The sequence below is a fragment of the Mytilus californianus genome, unplaced genomic scaffold (genome assembly GCF_021869535.1).
Source record: "Mytilus californianus isolate M0D057914Y unplaced genomic scaffold, xbMytCali1.0.p SCAF_8, whole genome shotgun sequence".
Classification (NCBI taxonomy): Eukaryota; Metazoa; Mollusca; class Bivalvia; order Mytilida; family Mytilidae; genus Mytilus; species Mytilus californianus.
The window spans coordinates 79037127-79056878 of NW_026262734.1; the positions used below are offsets into that span (position 1 = coordinate 79037127).

General features: G+C 30.8%; 1 protein-coding gene across 5 annotated transcripts in view; it reads left to right on the top strand.

Moving 5' to 3' along the window:
- LOC127712759 (leucine-rich repeat-containing protein 74B-like) overlaps positions 1-19068 on the top strand; it is a 65971-nt gene extending 46903 nt beyond the window's left edge. For all 5 annotated transcript variants that reach the window (XM_052219372.1, XM_052219373.1, XM_052219374.1 and 2 more), the window contains 11 exons: positions 893-1059; positions 2981-3088; positions 4283-4376; positions 5971-6020; positions 6990-7154; positions 8123-8238; positions 8735-8819; positions 9628-9723; positions 11561-11803; positions 15163-15248; positions 16935-19068. In XM_052219372.1, coding sequence (XP_052075332.1) covers positions 893-1059; positions 2981-3088; positions 4283-4376; positions 5971-6020; positions 6990-7154; positions 8123-8238; positions 8735-8819; positions 9628-9723; positions 11561-11803; positions 15163-15248; positions 16935-17028 — 1304 coding nt within the window. In that variant the 3' untranslated portion in view covers positions 17029-19068. The remainder of the gene's footprint in view (positions 1-892; positions 1060-2980; positions 3089-4282; positions 4377-5970; positions 6021-6989; positions 7155-8122; positions 8239-8734; positions 8820-9627; positions 9724-11560; positions 11804-15162; positions 15249-16934) is intronic.
- Positions 19069-19752: the final 684 nt, after the last annotated feature.

The following is a 19752-nucleotide window of genomic DNA, read 5'->3' on the forward strand; positions in this document are numbered from 1 at the left end:
TTTAAGACATATTAATTGACTGTCTGGATTTTTGATATTATTTCAAAAGTCTTATTTCTTTTCACAATCTATATATGAAAGATCTTTTGACATAGATTTTGTCATGATGATTGTATACAGAATGCAATTTTTAGTTGATATAGATAAGGCACACTGTTATTTTTGCAAATGATTAGAAAACATTTAGAAAATTCTGTTTACAGCATTTTAAGAGTTTAGCATGATTTAAGAATTAGTTATATGGGAACTAAGATTTTTTTATCGTCAGGAGCAATGATTTAAATAGAAATTACATTTTCTAAGGGGAATTTTGTCATAGTTTTTTTATATTTTGTGTGGTAGTTGATTGAATTTGTCACAAATAAATTTTTATATTTTTTTGCTAGACATGTTTACAATTAGCAGAGTAGCTGATGATATCACAATTTGTGTAATAATTACAAGTATTATTTAAAAATATCTAAAATTTGAAAATTTCAAGTCATAAGTTAAACATTATGTTTGTATATACTATGTTTTCAAAAGAATAATGAAAAAAGATTTATTTAAATATATGACACAGATTTCTCAATTAACATACATTGTTGGCTTTAACAAGACAAAATTGTTAACAATGCGAGTATCTTATTTACATGAACCATTAAAAGCTGAAAATTAGCGATAGCATGTTCAGTGGTTTTGTATAGAATTAAACATTTTAAAACAACAAGTTCAAAATATGAATATTCAGTAGTGATATTTTTTTATACACTCAAAACATTTTTTTTTTTTTCAAAAATAGCTGTATAACAATAAAATGAAACTGAAATTTGTTATTGTAATGCTTCAATATTCTGTGGTGAAAAAGATATAGGACCAAACTCTGACAAGTATGTGTATTGTTTTCATACAGAAACCACCACTACCTATGATAGAAAAACAGATTATATCAATGATTGTAAGAAGAACGGGATAGTACCTGCATCATACTTCCTTCGTCACATGGAAAAACCACAGTTAACCATGAGCCATCATGGACTTGGAGAGGAGGGCATGAAATGTATAGCTCGATCTCTAGCTGTAAGCTATTTTGTCAGCCTTTGAGAAATATTATGAATTTCCTAAGTTATTAGATTTTATTACCTGGGATTGCTTATTTTAGTTTGTTCCAAATTTTGTTGATTGAGGAAAATTGTATATTCATGGATACTTGATTACATGGTTTTCCTGTACGATAGAGAATTTGTTCCTTGTTCGATTTTTAAATTGTTGTTCACCTATCTCACAAAATATACAAAAAACTGTTGTTTAATTTGTGGATGTTTGAAATCAAATATATATTATATATTACTCAAGTCTCAGGATGGGAACAAAATTAAAATTTATATGAATAAAACCACCTGATGGTTTAAGTCATTTAAGACTCCAGTTTAGGTAAATGTAAGTGAGGCAGCTACCTATTAATATAACAAATCCAAAAGAAATATCTAAAGGTCAACATAGTTTCTTTAAGGATGTTTGCTCCTCTTGTTTTTGAATTTCTGCCAGATTTTCAGAATCCTCTGGTTTTATCCATGTAGTGCCATTAAATATTTTGCCCACTAACCCCTACTTTTCTTTCCATAATTTGATTACATATAGTTTAAAATGTCATCTTTGAAAATCTTATAAAATCCTTGTTAATTTTTCATTGTTTTGAAAGAAAAAACGTGCCAATGTTAAATGTATGAAAAATCTAGAAAGAATTATTTCCCGCCAAATTTTCAATGGCTTTTATCTTGAAAACAAGCACACAGACCCTTCATTTTTTTCTGCTTTTTTAGTTCCTTTATTTATGTACTATCATTTTAGAACAGTCTTTTATTTTGAAACAGAGTAGCGAACATCCTTAAAGAAGTGATGATGTACCATATGTCACCAGTTTGACCCTACCTAATAAAGAAAGATTAAGCATGAGAATGTGTTGTTCCAACATTTTCAAATGTGTAGTTTACACGGATAGTGAAAAAAAAAGCAAAAGATATTAAAGGGATGTTCAAGCTCACAAGTCGAAACTGACAACGCCATGGCAAAAGATAAACAACTGTACACTAAACAAAACATAAAAAACTTAAGATTGAGCAACACAAACCCCACTAAAAACGGGGGGGGGGTTGTCTCAGGTGCTTTGGATGGGTAAGCAGATCTTGCTGCACTTATGGCACCCCTCATGTTGCTCATGTAAGTGCAAAGCTGGTGATAAGTCTAATTTGGTAGGTCACATTTGGGGAAAAGGCGATGGGATAGCAGTTACGACAATTGGAACATATCCATAGTCATCTATGAAACAGATATTCCTGAACGGTCATCTAACTTGTAATGGTGTCTATAAAATTTACAAAGGGATGTTTTCAACTTGAAAATAAGTAACCTAAGTATGGAGAACACATTAGTTTAAGTCTTGCAGTATGGAAACTTATTATAGCAGATATGTCTAGTACAATGTCAGATTAGTTAAAACTGCATGGCATCATAGCAATCAAAGTGTTCACCAAATGAATAAAGGGAGGATTTTGTAGACTGCTTTTACCTACCAGTGGATCTTATGAGGCAAAAATTGGTATAATGTTGACAAAAATGTAATGGATAAAATATTTTTTTTGTTATCATGGGTCAATAAGACAGCAACCCAATGATACAAATAATCAAATGACATCTACTCACTACTCAGTAGTTTATTATTTATTACTGTAAATTCAGAAATTATTACGAATAATGTGACTGGATGAGAATCGCAGGAAAAAAACATACTCGCATTCTAAAATCTGATACATATATTTGTATGCAGCTTTTCTTGTAATCGCTATGATTATTCTCACATTTTGGTCTGTCATGTCGAAATCGCAATAATAAATGCACGAAGTAGTTTCTGAATTTACAGCATTTATTATTTTGTCCATATGAATAAAACCCAAAGTCCTAGATGTTGACTAACTGCTGATTTTGTGCTTGTATTTTTCAGTCTAACACCACTGTGCTGAACCTTGACATCAGTGATAATTGGTTAGGAGATACAGGTGGTCTTATTGTGTGTAACATGTTGAAAGAAAATATCTACATCACAGATTTGGTAAGTTTTATTTATATTTGTAAGGACTATATATAATGTCACTGTTTTAAGTCAGACTTGCAAACACATGGAAACAAAATGGAATAAAAAAACTGTGATTCAACCTCACAAATTCATGCACCGCCTGATAACCACCAATTTGTGTAGAAATAAAAAAAAGTTGTTTTTGAACTATAAATTAAAAACAGGACTATATTCTTGTAAAGGTTAATTAAAATACAGAAATTGACTTTAGATGCACAGTGTACAAAATGTGCACCTTCTTTTTAGTTATGATAAAAGTCATTATTATACTTCATGTACAATGATGTATAAATGCCAGATTTTGATTGGTTAATACGAGGGAGACAATTTACTCTATCCCATGGTAAATACTCTTATTACCCTTCACGGAGACGCTTGCTCAAGTGTGCGCTTTAATAAATACAGATGATTATGTACAAGACGACATAGTTTATTACTTTGAATTTGAAATTTAATAGACAGTAGTAACAGAACATTCAGTATAATAAATTAAATAACACATATCTGAGAGGGTGATAGAGCAGATTGTTACCCCTCGAAAAGATATTGTCAACCTTGGCTTTGCCTCAGTTGACAATGTTTTCTCGGGGTAACAATCTGCTCTATCACCCTCTCAGCTATGTGTTATTTATATAATGTTCCTACAGTCTCCCCAAAAATATTTTTCATCAGAAAATAAAAATGGAGATGCCCTTTGGTATTAGATAATAAAGAGTCTCTGAAATTTTCACTAACATGCTGTCAGTATATAGATATTGTTGCAGAGGGATGAACAAACACAAAGGTAGGAATAATCCTTCCTTTTTCCATTTATATTATAAAGTTCACACTCAATTACCTGCTATTGATACGGCGATACAATAAGTAATGCAGATCAAAATATGCAGTACTCCATAGCAAAAACAAATGAGTTTAATAGCTATCTGGAACACACTGTCAGACCCTATTGTATCTGTGGTACCTATAGAGGTTAAAAGGGTGTGAAGTTGAGTTTTTTAATTACAAATGCATAACAGAAAAAACACAATGCAGATTATTGATGCAATAATAAAAACAAAGAAGTAACCTTGTTCTCAGAAGAAAAATGTATCATTTCTGTCACTCATCTCCGATATATATAATCTACATAAGATTATTAATGTGTAAACACAATATACATTATATATTCAGACGTTACGAGACAATAGACTAGGATTTGGCTGTGCAGAACAGATTGGAGAAGTGATGAAAACCAATTCAACTCTTACACATCTTACACTATCAGGTAGGATATTTACTGCATTTGTTATCCGCTTCTTATAAAAATAAGGAGATGTGGTATGATTGCCTATGAGACAAATATCCAACAAAGTTCAAATGAACTGAATATAAGCAATCATAGGTGACCATACAGCCTTCAACAGTGAGAAAAATCCATACTGTATAGTCGGCTATAAAAGGCCCGACATGAAAAACATGATGCATACCGTATAATCAGCTATAAAAGGCCCTGACATGAAAAATATGAAACAATTCAATTGAGAAAAATAATGGCCTAATCTATAAAACTAATTTTATAGGAAAAAACAAATATGAGAGACATGAACCAAGGACATCCACTGATCTACAGGCTCCTGACTTGGGACAGGCACATATAATGTGGCGGGGTTAAACATGTTTGCTGGCGCCAAACCCCCCCTCAAACCTGGAACAGTGGTGTACCAGTTTGCTTCATATGAATATGCTTGATTCCAATAGTTATCTTTCAGTCAAAGTGTTTGGTTTTAGGTGACCTTATTTAACGTCATTTGTGTGTTTGTTGGGCACAAAATCTACGTCAATATGTTGAGCAATGGGATGAATGTTCTAATGGGGATCATTTTCTTATGAATGCATAGATAAACGTGTTAAATGGTAGAATTTATAAATTGCTTTAGGCAGGGTTGGATTATGTACATAAGAATAAGATGTGTGTTAAAAAAAAGTCAAGCAGGCTCAATGGTTATGTCAGTTCAAAGATGCAGGAGTTCAGTTCACCTATAAAATATTAAAATGACATTTAAGCAATTAGTGTAGTAAAAGAGTTTTTCTGGTAATGGAAAATATGTGCATCAAACCGGCCCAATCAAACGTATTACCATTAGATGATATAAACAGTTGTAATGAAAAAGGAAAATGAATATTTAAAATCTGAATAAAAGCAGAAATAGAAATCTTTATGTAGATCAGAAATTGAAATCTCAAGGTGGTACACAACACTACAGGGAGATAACTCTGTAAAAATCAGCTGAACGATTTAATCACGTTCTATTGTTAAGGAAATATTAAGTTTCTCAATGATCAAAATTAGTGTTTGTCAAACTGCTATATATCCAATGAATTTTTACCGATAAAATGTGTGTTCAAGTATTTTGAAATTTTTATATTTTTGTCAAAGGGTCAAAGTAAATATTTTGTCAAAATTTTATGAAAATTAAACGAGCCAAATTAATTTTAGTCAAGGTGTTTGGTACCACTTTAAAGAACAGGAATTGTTACATAAAAGCTTTCAGTCGCAAAGATGCTCATATTTTGTAATATAAAATTAAACATAATGTCAATCTCAACTGGGGATAGTCAAGGTATGGTCACTGTGCAATTAATATTTTGACAAACAGCCCCCAAAGAATATTTCAAAGTCTGCCTCCAAAAACTTGAAGTACAGACAAGAGACACAAAATCCTTTTCATCTTAAGAAAAAAGGCATTTAAGAAGAAATGAAACGCTTGCACAACAAACAATTATACAATTTACCTTGAACATGCAATTAGTTCTTTTATAATTTTGACTTTAGTTCTATTATCAGTTTTAAACATCAGTATGTTTTTTTTTTTTTTCAGGCAATCAATTTGATGACAAATCTGCTATTTTCTTTGCTGATGCAATCACTGTAAGTATATTGTTTCGTTAGAATTTAGTATTTAATGTAAAGGCCATGAGTGGTCATGATCTACAGTGACTTGATTATAAGTGTTTTTCTCCACCTGCTGTAGTTCATTCAAAATTGTGACGCAATTGCAATTTGTTTTATAATATCAAACTGTTTATTTAATGGTCAGAAATTTTAACCTACTGCAAAGTCAAGTTATCTAAGTGCAAAGTGACAAAAAAAAAGTATACTACATTCTTATAATCCTTGAAATCAAATTCATGGGAACTATAAAGATGATACCCAAAATTTGTATACACTTATTTATTGTAATGAGTCGTTTGAAAAGTAAGGTAGTAATTTTTGAATTGCTAGAAAAAAGATACCAAATTTTAAGTTTTTGAATTATTTCTTCTTAAATGTTCTATGTGTGCTGCAAAGCTGTCTTGAAATTAAAATCTTTAAATACTTAGTGAAATATACTTGTAGCTTAAAAATGTTCTCATGAAGATTTAAAGGGAGATAAGATCAATATTTCAGAAAAATGGGATAGATGATTTTAGATTATCTCCCATGGAAATGTATTGACAACAGATTGTACATTCACATATGATTTACTGAAACTGATGTCTGATTCTTATAAATATAGAAGACTTTGTGTAAAAGGAATAGTGCACAAATTTATTTTGGACATTTTTATAACAATTACATATACTTTAATACCTCACCTTTCAATGACCCATTGCAAATAAAAATTCCTTACTACTATCTGTCTAGTTACAATGAACATGGCAAGAAGAGACTTATAGAGACAATCTGCCTTATCTCAAAACAATCAAATTTTGATAGTTGATTTTAAAGTTTGCATGATTGAATATAAAAATAAATATTTTTTTTAGCATTATAAATTTTTCATTGAATAATTGATTTTTTGGAACTTGTATTGCTTTCAGATATATTATAATTTTGATTATTGCTTTGTTTTACTAGACTTCAAAATTAGAATACCTAAACCTTAGTCACAATCGGTTTGGTGAGATAGCAGGACTTCTACTGGGACCAGCTATAGCAGAGAATACTACAATGAAAGAACTGGATATCAGTTGGAACAATATACGACGGAAAGGGGCCATGGCGCTAGGACAGGGTATTAAGGTAAAACCATCTTATGGCCTTCCTATAGTGGGGCATTTTTTCCCAGTCTGTGCATCTGTTTATCCCTCTATCCTGTGTTAGGTAAAAGTTTCGGTTTAAGGTAGTTTGTGGATAAAAATGAAACTTGGTAATTATATGTTCATTAAGAAGAGAACCTCTTACTGATGACCAAGATTTCTCAGTTCACTGATCATGGAAATGTGAAAGTGTGAGCTTAACTTGATGTCCTACGGACTGATAAAATAACAAGTTTTACCCCAAATTTGTACGATACTTGTGCATTTAAAAATATAGAATTTTAGTAATCCTTAGAAACCTTCTTAAGTAACAGTGTATATACAACATTGTACAAAATTTTAGGCCATGAAACATAAATGTTACAAACAAATTGGCTGTACTTTTTTTTACATTTTATATATTATCATTTCTATGCAAAAGAAGATATCTATAATTTTTCTATAGAATACAACAGATATCTATCCACAAACAACAACCTTCTTAAAGTGGTAGACAACTAAAATTTGGTGAATTGTTAGTTAAATTACTTTTAATGCTAAAAATTCACTTTTGCAACATTCTTCAATTTTAATGGTATATTAACTAGTTATACCTCCATAGGGTAGAGTACATCTTGTTGTACTTAACTTATGTAATGAAATTAGAATAAAAGATTTAAAAAAATTTTAGAAAGTAGATTATTGGACTAACCAAAGGTGTAAAGAACTTATATTACACAGCAGTGCAGGAAAAGCACTGAACTCTAAAATTACTGTAGGATAGATAACATAAAAATAATAAACAATTTTACCCATAATGAAGAATGCTCGCAGTTACTGAAAGCAACCTGCTGTTAAGAAATCATTCCAACCTCCACCCTTTTAACCTAAAATTTCTCTACTTGTATTATGGAAGAACTCACTGGAAGAAATTGTTTTAGAGATTTGAATTTTTTTTTTTTTTTTATTCAGAACAACGACTTTATGAAAAAGATGAATGTATCATGGAATGGCTTTGGTGTGGAAGGTGCTATATCACTGTGTGATGCTTTAAAACATAACCAAGTCTTAGAAGAGATTAACATAATGTAAGTTTTTGCTAATTTTCAAAACATTTGCAAGACTGAGAAGCAAAAAGTAAGCTGAAAAGAAAACAACAAAGCAAAAACAAATATAAAGGTCATACGGAAAAGCTTAAAATTTCATAAACTGGAAATTTACAAACAAAATATGTTATTTAAATTATGCTGTAACCAAGGTTTTGTCCACCAGGCAGATAGTTTATTAGTGGACTGATTATTCATCAGCATAAATTACAACCCAGTGATACAAAAAAATGATTCAATTTCTTCACACACAACAAGCATTCAGGTAAAAACTTAGAAGACGCTCCTTTTCACAATATTAAAAAAAGTCAAGAGACCTCAGACAAAGTCTATGACACATACAATACAGTGGAAAAATAAGCTGGAGTTGGCAAGAGTGGACTGTCCACTGTGGGCAAGTGGAAATGATGAAATACCTGTGAGCTGTAGTGGAGTTAGACACACATTTCTTAACACTTAATCACCATATATTTTACAGGAATTGTAGATTAACAACAGAAGCAGCTGTTTTGATAGGCAAAGGTCTGTCTGTAAATGAAAATACAGCATTAAAAGTTATTAAGGTAAGTGTCTTGGTTGTCACCTTTCCACCGTAGACAGAATGAAGTGTTTACTTATGGAATAAATTTTGCATTAACATTCTGATATTTTTAACCTTTCATTTTAATTATTATTTAAATGATTACTTACTGCGGATTCATTATTTAAATGATTACTTACTGCGGGTTCATTATTTAAATGAATACTTACTGCAGATTCATTATTTAAATGATTACTCACTGCAGATTCATTATTTAAATGATTACATACTGCAGATTCATTATTTAGATGATTACTCACTGCAGATTCATTATTTAAATGATTACTCACTGCAGATTCATTATTTAAATGATTACTTACTGCAGATTCATTATTTAAATGATTAGATTACTGCGGATTCATTATTTAAATGATTACTTACTGCGGGTTCATTATTTAAATGATTACTCACTGCAGATTCATTATTTAAATGATTACTTACTGCGGGTTCATTATTTAAATGATTACTTACTGCGGGTTCATTATTTAAATGATTACTTACTGCAGATTCATTATTTAAATGATTACTCACTGCAGATTCATTATTTAAATGATTACTCACTGCAGATTCATTATTGAAATGATTACTCACTGCAGATTCATTATTTAAATGATTACTCTCTGCAGATTCATTATTTAAATGATTACTTACTGCAGATTCATTATTTAAATGATTACTTACTGCAGATTCACGTCGCCAGTAAACTTTATTTGCGACCATCAAATCACGAGTTGATGCCGTCGGAGTTTAAAATACAATACAGTTATCTCTTAAATTACATTTATTTTCAGCTTGGTAAAAATCCTATGCAAAGTGCTGGATGTTATGGTATCTGTGCAGCAATACTACGGAATCCAAATTGTGTTCTTGAAGAAATAGATTTTGAAGTAAGTTGTCTGTAATAACACTGCACTCCATTCAAAGGGTTACTTGAGTCAGCTGCCACCCACAAGATAACTATCATGTCAGATTATTGGACTTGTAATGGCAAAAAATGACTTATCTCCCTTCTTATGATATTTCACTGCGTTTTCTTCACATTTTTAGGTGGTCTAAATGAAAACTCCAAATATATCCATGAAAAGTTGATCTTTGGTACTATTTGGTCATACAGCTTCAAAATATTGAATTATTTATAAGAAATCATTTTTTCTTCCCTCTATTTAAACGGGAACAGACTTGCACTAAGAATTGTGATGAGTGATTCAAGTAATATGTAGCAGCTGTCTCAACCTACATCTATATTCAGTATGAAAAGTATCATGTATAATTAGTTTTATCTTAACTTAAAAAACAAAATAAAAGTTTTGTATAATGTTAAAACGTTAAAATTTTGATTTGCAATATGGTTTCAGTAATTTAAGCTTATATTAGAAGTGACAATTGCTTCAGCATGTTAAAGGCTGCCACTGCAGGAAGGTAAATTGAGAAAAGTGCTTTTGATGAACCAAATTATTAAAGTTTTATATTCATTTTGAAACAGGCCTCCAACCTGAATATTTGACAATACTTTTCTAAAAGTTTTAAAAGTTAAATTCCCTATTATTCTTGACCTTAAGAAATGTATGTAGACTTGTTAGCTCACCTGGCCTGAAGGGCTAAGTGAGCTTTTCTCATCACTTGATGCCCGTCATCCGTTGTTGTCGTCCTTCGTTGTTAACTTTTACAAAAATCTTCTCCTCTGAAACTACAGGGCCAAATTTATCCAAACTCGGCCACAATCATTATTAGGGTATCTAGTTTAAAAAATATGTCTGAAGACCCCGCCTGCCAACCAAGATGGCCGACATGGCTAAAAATAAAACATAGGGGTAAAATGCAAGTTCTGTCTATTATTTTGAAAACTGTTATAAATAAAGAAAAACTGACAAGGGCAAAAATGTTCAGAATGTTGAGTTCTCCCAATTGTTCATATATGCCAAAACTGTCAGACAACTTCTTATAGGAGTTATTGCCCTTAAATGACAAATTTTACCATTTTTTTCATTTTTTGCCTATTATCTTGAAAACTATGATAGTTAGGAAGAAACTTTAAATTGCAAAAATGATCAGCAAATCAAGTTCTACAAATAAGTCTAACATGGTCGAAATCATCAGTCGACTCCTTATTAGAGTTATTGCCCTTTGATGATGATTTTTTATTAATTTTTTGCTTATATCTTAAAACTTATAATAGATAGATAGAAACTTAAATAAGCAGAAATGATCAGCAAGACAAGATCTACAATTTAGACAATATGGAGGAAATCGTCCGACGACTCCTTCATGAAGTTATTGCCCTTAAATGACAATTGTTACCATTTTTTCAGTTTTGCCTTATATGATAAAAATTATGATAGATAAATAGACACTATAAATCACAAAATTGATCAGCAAGGCAAGATCTACTAACAAGTCAAATTTTGCCGATATAGTCATTAGACTCACTCTTTATAGGAGTATTTAACCTTAAATGAGGATTTTTTTACCCTCTTTTGTTTTTTGAGCAAAAACTAAAGAAGATAGAGAGAAACTAAACAGACTGAATGATCAGCAATCCAAGATCAACAAACACATTTTTGTCATGAATTCAATTCTCGTCTACATTGTTGGAGAGTGTTGCACATAGACCAAGGTGAGCGACACAGGCTCTTTAGAGCCTCTAGTTTATAGAAATATTTGATAATGTTCTTAACAATTTCTTTTGTTTTAGTCGTTTGACGCATGAATGGTTTTTTATTTCAGGATGTTTTAGTAAATAAAGACTTTGAAGAAGTTTTCAAACAAGTGAAAGAACAATTACCCAATATAAAAATGAAACATGGCGGCATGGAGCCACCTCAAAAACCAAAGGCCAAAATACATCCCATGGTCAAATTAATGAACTATATTGAAAAGAACAATTTGAAATTAATAGACTTTTTTAGTCAGTTAGATAAGGATGGCAGTATGTGTATTTCTTATGAGGAGTTTGAACAGGGATTAGAGGTAACTATTATGTATAAAGTGCTATAAAAATTAAAAAAAAAAATAAAGAACTCCAAGGTTAAAATCAAAAAGGGGGAAGTTAATAAAACCTGACAAAACCAAATGGTCTACTATATCAATCATAAAAAAGATAAAGGGATGACAAAACAGCAAACTTAACCAATTAAAAACAATTGATTGTCCAAAGAAAAGAAACAGATTAGGAAATTTGTAGAAAAATTTAAGAACCATTTAGGGGTCCAGAGGCACTTTTTTCAATGGTTAAGTCATTATAGAACAAATGAAAAAAAAATCTGCCACATTCTTGTTTTTATTCTTGTAGTTACCATGCATGAGAGTTGGAGGTCCGTCTGTTCTTCTGTCCATCGGTACATTCCAAACTTAGTTTCTGCTCCCTAACTTTAGTTTGCCTCAACCAAATGTTATGAAACTTGTACACAATGCTTATTACCACAAAACACAGATCAAGTTTGAATTTGGGTGTTGTCACTTTTACCATTCTCGAGTTATATCCCTTTTTTATGTTATATGCAAGCAGGGGCATCATCAGTGTCCCATGGACACATTCATTTATTTTAAACCTAAAAACATAGTAACAACTACAAAACTTAAACTAAGACCACTTGAAATATGCCACAAATTGTGTATATAGAAGACCAATGAATTTTTGTCCCTTTGTAGTGCATTTTATATAGATAGAACCTGTATTAAACATATTAAAAGATCAACTGTCTTTTGAGACCACTTTTTTGCACTCCCTGAAGTGGTTTCTTAAAACAATGTACAATGAAGAAAAAAAGACACACAAAGGAAAGAGCATATTTGCATTAAGGTTAACAAGAAGAAGACAGGAATGAAAAATACCTGCAGAAAATTTGTTATGATCTCTAGCGAAAACCTAGAGTATTAGGGGACACAGTTTTGTTGATTTTTTCATCGGAAATCAACCTTAATTCTGATGATAACAAGACAATATAACATTTGTAAGGATTCATTTAATACCACTCCATTTGATAACTATGTAGTGTGCTAAGTCAGCTTTAGTTAGACTGTCTAGAGGATCTTCAGCATCATCTCAAAAGGTATTTTGTACATAGTCACAGATGAATCCATGTTGGTTTGTTTGATGAGGCTTAACATCACTTTTTGTCTAATAGATGTTGTTTTGAAGTTAATTACCATGATAACAGTTGTTAAAAAAAGATGAAAAAAATATTTTCAGCAGTTTCAGACAAAACAAATTTTGGGGACAAGAATTTTTTTTAGGTTGAATGTATTGGATTTTACTCCTTTATTAATGAGTTAAAAAAAAATCATTTTAATTTTTCTGTTTCGGTTTTTGTCTCGCATTGACGGAGTCAAAAAGCGAGACATAGGTATGCTGTTTCCGGCGGCGGCGGCGACGGCTGCGTCAACAATGTATTAGTTTGTGATTAGGTCTAGTTCATGGTGAACCACTAACTAGTGTTAGGTCAATGATATTTGGTATGCTGTTGTATTAGCATTGGCACATCTCATTACCATGGAGATTATTTGGCCCCACCACTCAGTCAAGGTCTATTGACTTTGAAACTTTGCTTAGTTTACATGTATTAGTTTGTGATTAGGTCAGTTTATTGGAAACCACTAGTGGTAGGTCAATGATATCTGGTATGCAGTTGTTTAAGCATTGGAATATCTCATTTCCATGGAGGATATTTGGTCCTTACCTCTCAGTCATGGTTTATTGACTTTGAAACTTTTGCTTAGTTTACATGTATTAGTTTGTGATTAGGTCAGTTTAAGATGAACCACTAATGTTAAGTCAATGATATTCAGTATGCAAATGTATTGGCATTTGCAAGTTTCATTTCCATGGAGATTATATAACCCCACCCCCTAATTATGGTTCATTGACTTTGAAACTTTTACATAGTTTACAAGTTACTGTTTGTGTTTAGGTTTGTTTAAAGGGAACGACTTATGAAAAGTCAATGGTATTTGGTTTGCAGTTGTATTAGCATTGGCACATCTCATTTCCATGGAGATTGTTTAGCCCTGTACCTTCAGTCATGGTTCATTGACTTTGAATATTTGCATAACTTACATGTTAAAGTATTGCTATTTTAATTTCAACATTTGCATTATCAAAATAACAAATAGGCGAGACATATCTTTGTGTTAACAGTTTATTATTGTATGCAATTCAGAAAGAAAGGAAATTGTTGTTCACATTTATGTCGAATGATTTTGTATCAAAATAAGTGACATTGTTTTCACACTTTGGGATGTAAAGATGTAGGCCATCACTTGTAATATATACCTGCATAATCATAACATTTACATCTGTTCTTGTTTTAACAAATTTGACAGTGTCTGCTATGTGTCTCAAATAAATATTGTAATGGCTTAACAAATTATTGTGAATTGTATAGCGTTATGATTTGATTGTTTCACTAATTTACAAAGTTGTGTACTGTTAATTCAGAAATTTTTGTGATGTTTTATTTTCTCGATTATTGAGAAAATGGCGAGGAGATAGCTATTGAAAAAAATGAAAACTAGCGTTTTACACATTGAAAACAGTATTTGTACACTGGATTTCCTGAAATTACAATAATTAGGATCAGATTTGTGTTTATTGTCCAATAATTGCAAAACATAAATATACTCAATAATTTCTGAATTTACAGTAAAATTGTGTTTGCTTTTCATTGTGATGATTCTATTCATGAGTTGAAATAATTTAAATTCAGTTGTACATTATTTTTTCACATTTATCTAAAGATACAATTTTACACCTTTTTTTTTTTTATAATTTGATATTTTGCATGAAACGAAAAACTAGTTTGTACAAATAAAGAGAAAATTGTCTTGATTACAAATCTTTTAAAAATTTAATTTCTTAGTATTCTTTTAGTATTGCAAGTTCATAAAATAACAGTCCACACAAAAACATGTCATCCCACTTGTATGCATAATTCTGAAACTGAACAAACTGTTCATCCGTGGTGAAGAAGCTAATACATTTACAGTACAATTTTTGTAGTAATGTCACATTTGACTGAGAATTTTTTTTAAATATTTGTTCCTTTAAACAAAATGTTTGTTCCAACCTCTATTTTACTGTAAGTATAACTGGTAGATACAAATTCTACTATTAGAGCTTGTCCTGTTATGTACATCTTATTTCAGATTTTCCTATTTTGACTTTCTGCATGGAAGCATCTAGTTTATTTATATTTTCTTTTTGGAAGAGTTTATTTAGTAAGATATTTTATTTTATAGATTAGAGCATGTGAAAGACCATGATAATTGCATATATATATGTCAAGCATGGTTGCAGTTGTAGATATAATATATGTTTTTTTCTTCTTCAGGAAAATGGAATTAAATTAACGAAAGAGGAAATAGAACTTTTACTGGAGGAACTTGACAGTGATGGGGATGGAGACATTAATTTTAGGTAAGGCCAAAAAAAAAAAAAATGTCAACTTATCCTTTCCTGTCCACGACCTAATTTTCTTTTGAAGAATACTAAACATATGAAAGCAAAATGAAAGTAGTCCTTTTTGATGCAGTTTCAAATTTGATAATTGTAAATGCTGGTTGAAATTATATTAAAAGGTCTCTGTAATGTTGAACATTTTTGTATTGGGACAAGAAACTAAAAAAATGGTCTGATAATTAAAAACAATGAAGTCTTTTAAACCAGCTGTATCAACAAGTTCTAAATTTTTTTCCCCCACTTAACTTGTTCAGGGACATGGAAATACCGGGCTTCGGTCTGACTGTCCATTTATCTGTTTGTCCATTCGTCCGTCCCACTTCAGGTTAAAGTTTTTGTTGGTCAAGGTAGTTTTTGATGAAGTTGAAGTCCAATCAACTTGAAACTTAGTACACATGTTCCCTATGATATGATCTTTCTAATTTTAATGCCAAACTAGAGTTTTGACCTGGACATAGAACATGATAGTGTGAGTGGGGCATCTGTCTACTATGGACACATTCTTGTTTTAATAGAGTAATGCCCCTTGAAAATATTAGATTTATGGAAAATGGCCTAGTTAACGCTCTCACTGGTACAATTCTTGCCAGATTTTTATAAAACTTATACTATAGTTAATTTCAGCAATATCTCGGACAAGTTGTATGATGTTGGACGATCAACTTTTAAAAAAAAGAGTTATGCCCCTTGGAAATATTAAATTTATGGAAAATGGCCTAGTTAATGCTCTCACTGGTACAATTGTTGCCAGCTTTTATAAAACTTATACACTAGGTTAACATCATTAATATCTCGGACAAGTTCCATAATGATGGAGGATGAACTTTTTTTAAAAGAGTTATGACCCTTGTAAATATAAAATGTGCAATGCGGGGGATATTGGAACTCTGTTCTTTTATTTTTTAGAGATTAAGCATTTTTTTTAGGGTACACTATTTAAAAGGATTAAACTGGAGTTTAAAAACTTTACCACTTTTAGTACTGATTTTCAGTAACGTTCCAAATATTCATTTTCTGATTTCGATAGCTATGATATTATAGGGAAAGTCAGGTATTTTCAAAGAAATATTGTAATCTGATTTTTATGTTTATTTTGAACAACTGTCAATTTGACAGTTAGATACACTGTTATATTTTTAATTTAGTTATTTTTAGGCAAAGCACCTTTTTTTTAAATTCCAAAAGTTTTTTGAATAGATTGTTGTTAGTTTTCCAGGTTATTTGCATTCACTATCTTTTAAAAAGAGTTTTGAAAACTAAGGTTCTGAACACTATCTAAATTTATCAATGAAGAATCTTATGAAAGAATGTTAATAAATTAAATGTGATTACCAAAGCAGTGACATATTCTGAGTTAATTATACATGAAGAACTTAGCAGTCCACCAGCAGCAGTATTGAGCCAGTGTTTGTAAATAAAAATTACACTAAATAAATTTGATGGGTCTAAATATAAAAATAAGAAGATATGGTATGATTGCCAATGAGACAACTCTCCACAAGAGACCAAATGACACAGAAATTAACAATAACAACTATAGGTCACTGTACTGCCTTCAACAATAAGCAAAGCCAATGTTGCATAGTCAGCTGAAGTTCTTTTCTGGATTTACTTTCATAAACAATTTTTTTTTATCTTTTGCAGTGAGTTAGCCACAGGCCATACAGAATTCAAGGAACGAACAGACAATATAAACACAATACTAACCGCATCACAGCCTAGACCACTTACAACTTGATTTATATACATTTGAACTTGATTTGTCTATAGTTGCCATAATCTATGCAATCATATTTCAGTTAATTTCAGTATATCAAACTTGTGATGTATGTGCATCACCAGTGAGATACAGAAGGAGAAAAACAAAAAGAAAATATATTCTATATTTTTTCTGATAAATGTAGCTTTGAAAAAAACATTATATTTAGAGAGGTAAATTCTCTGTAAAATTGATTTTTGAGAATATGGAATGAATGTACATTAGTCACAATCCGATTCCGTAACTGCAATATTCATACATCTAAGGATTACATGTAGCTCTTTAAAGCTGTTGTTCATATTGACTATGTTGAGAGTCAGCTACAATGAAATGTGATGCTCACACTCTACAACAACAGGTATTGTTTAAGGTATAGGAAAGTGTAAAATTTTGGAAATCACGGAAACTTCTTCAGTATTTTTTTCTCCATAACATAAGGGTGACTTTTCAAGGACTTACATATCCAGATTTAGGACAAACATAAATACTTTCACTCATATATAGAGATTAAGAGATTAGGACAAAGTAAAATAAGTGCTAAGAGTGCTAGAAAACTTTTCTAGAAAAAAATTCTATATATCTGGTGTCAATACTGAGGTTGTGAATTCGAAACCCTGTAGTGGCAGGTGGATTTTACTCCAATCTTTATTGACTCTGATTGCTGGCAAAGTTTGGTGGATCTATTTAGGCACTCCAGCTTCGACCACCATTTAAAAACTGGCTGTCACGAAAAAGCCAGTAGTGCTGATAGTGGCGTTAAATACCAACAATCACTCAGTCATATATATCTTAAGAGCAATATAATGTAAGAATCAAATCTTGATCTCAATGTCTTGCTTATTGTAAATTAATTCATGTAACTGTACTGTTTATAGTTTGAGTCTCAGAGAATTGTAATTTTTAATGATTTTTTTTCAAGTCAGTTGACTTTTTTTAATCAGAAATTTATGAAAATATATGAAATTAGATATGCTTATAAATATATAGTTTGATCAGATTATAACTACATGTAGGTGTCCTTCGAAATAGCATTTTTTGATCACCATAAATAAAATAAAACCTCTATAATATGCATAATTGAGATTGTAATCAAGAGTCAAGAAAAAAAGAGAAGATATCAGTTATTATAGTCGGGTAATAGGGACAAAGAATTCAAATTTTGTTTTGGATTTTTCATTGATTCAAGTAGGCATTCTTTTATTCTTATAAAATGGAATTGAAATGTACAAAATATCCAATGAAATGTAGGTGATGAAAAACAGCAAACAAGCAGTGCCTTAATTTTTGTTGTTGTTACTCTTTATTGTAAGAATATACATTTTCTTGAACAAGAATTCTTATCTGATGTCTTTCCTACTAATATTTAATGTCTTTGGTTTAGACTTTTGTATTATGCTTGAAAACTTGAATTTACTTCCGTCCATGTAGATTATATACTCTGTGATAAGTAATTTTACTTTAACAATGAATAACCATTCCAAAAGCTAAGTAAAGCTAACCTTTGTAATTGTTTTAATGTTAAAGATATGTACTTATATAGTTAATTTAAAAAAAATAAAAATGTCTTTCTTAATTGTATTGAATATTTCTGTATGATAAACAAAATACATATATCTAGCAACTAATGTTGATATGATTCTATTAGAAAAAAACACTTTATTAACAATGATGCAGTTGCAATGATATTGTTTTTTGTTAAATTTTTATTGTGGGTATTATGAATAAATCTTGAGCTTTACAAGTCAACTTCAAGGTTTTGATATCTAAAAGATGGAGCAGTTCTTTCATATTCAGCATCAGAATCAATAAAACTCATATTATAATTGAAAATAGATTTTTGTTATATATTAAAACTAATATTTGTTTTTATTTGTTAGTGTGATTGTCCATTTGTTATCATAGATTGCTTATTTATTTTTGTTCTGATGACTTGAGGGTATTTGTAATTTCAAATTTCAATTCAAGTTCTTAAAAGAAGATAAAAAGATGATTTTTTTTAAATAAACCATTATTAAAATTTGTTGTTTTTATTACTAATAAGCCATTTTAGAGGCTCACTGTGGACGGGACATGGTATAATACTTGGTCAGTCCATCCACTATCTATACAAGTAGATTGTTTTGCCGTTGCCATATTGCATGTAATTATATCCCATGCAACGAAGTTGCGGAGGGTATAATGTTTTTTACCAGTCCATCAGTCCTGTTCTTTTCAGCAAGCTCCTGTGAAACCTCACAACAGAATTTCATGAAACTTTGTAGATAATAAGGACATACTATGTAGATGTGCATATCGACAGGAAATTACGATTTAATTTTTTTTTCTAGGAGTTATGCCCTTTAACTTCAAATTTTAGTCAGAATATACTTTGTCATCGCAACTCCTCTGAAAAAAGTAAAGTCACAAAAATACCGAACTCTGAGGAAAATTCAAAACGGAAAGTCCCTAATCAAATGGCAAAATCAAAAGATCAAACACATGAAACGAATGGATAACAACTGTCATATTCCTGACTTGGTACAGGTATTTTCTTAGGTAGAAAATGGTGGATAGAACCTGGTTTTATAGCTAGCTAAATCTCTCACTTGTAGGACAATGATGCGTGAACAAAACAAACAGACACAATAGGTAAAAATGTCAAAAAAAGGGGCACAGCAGTCAACATTGTGTTATAATATCAATCACTATAAAAAAACATATATG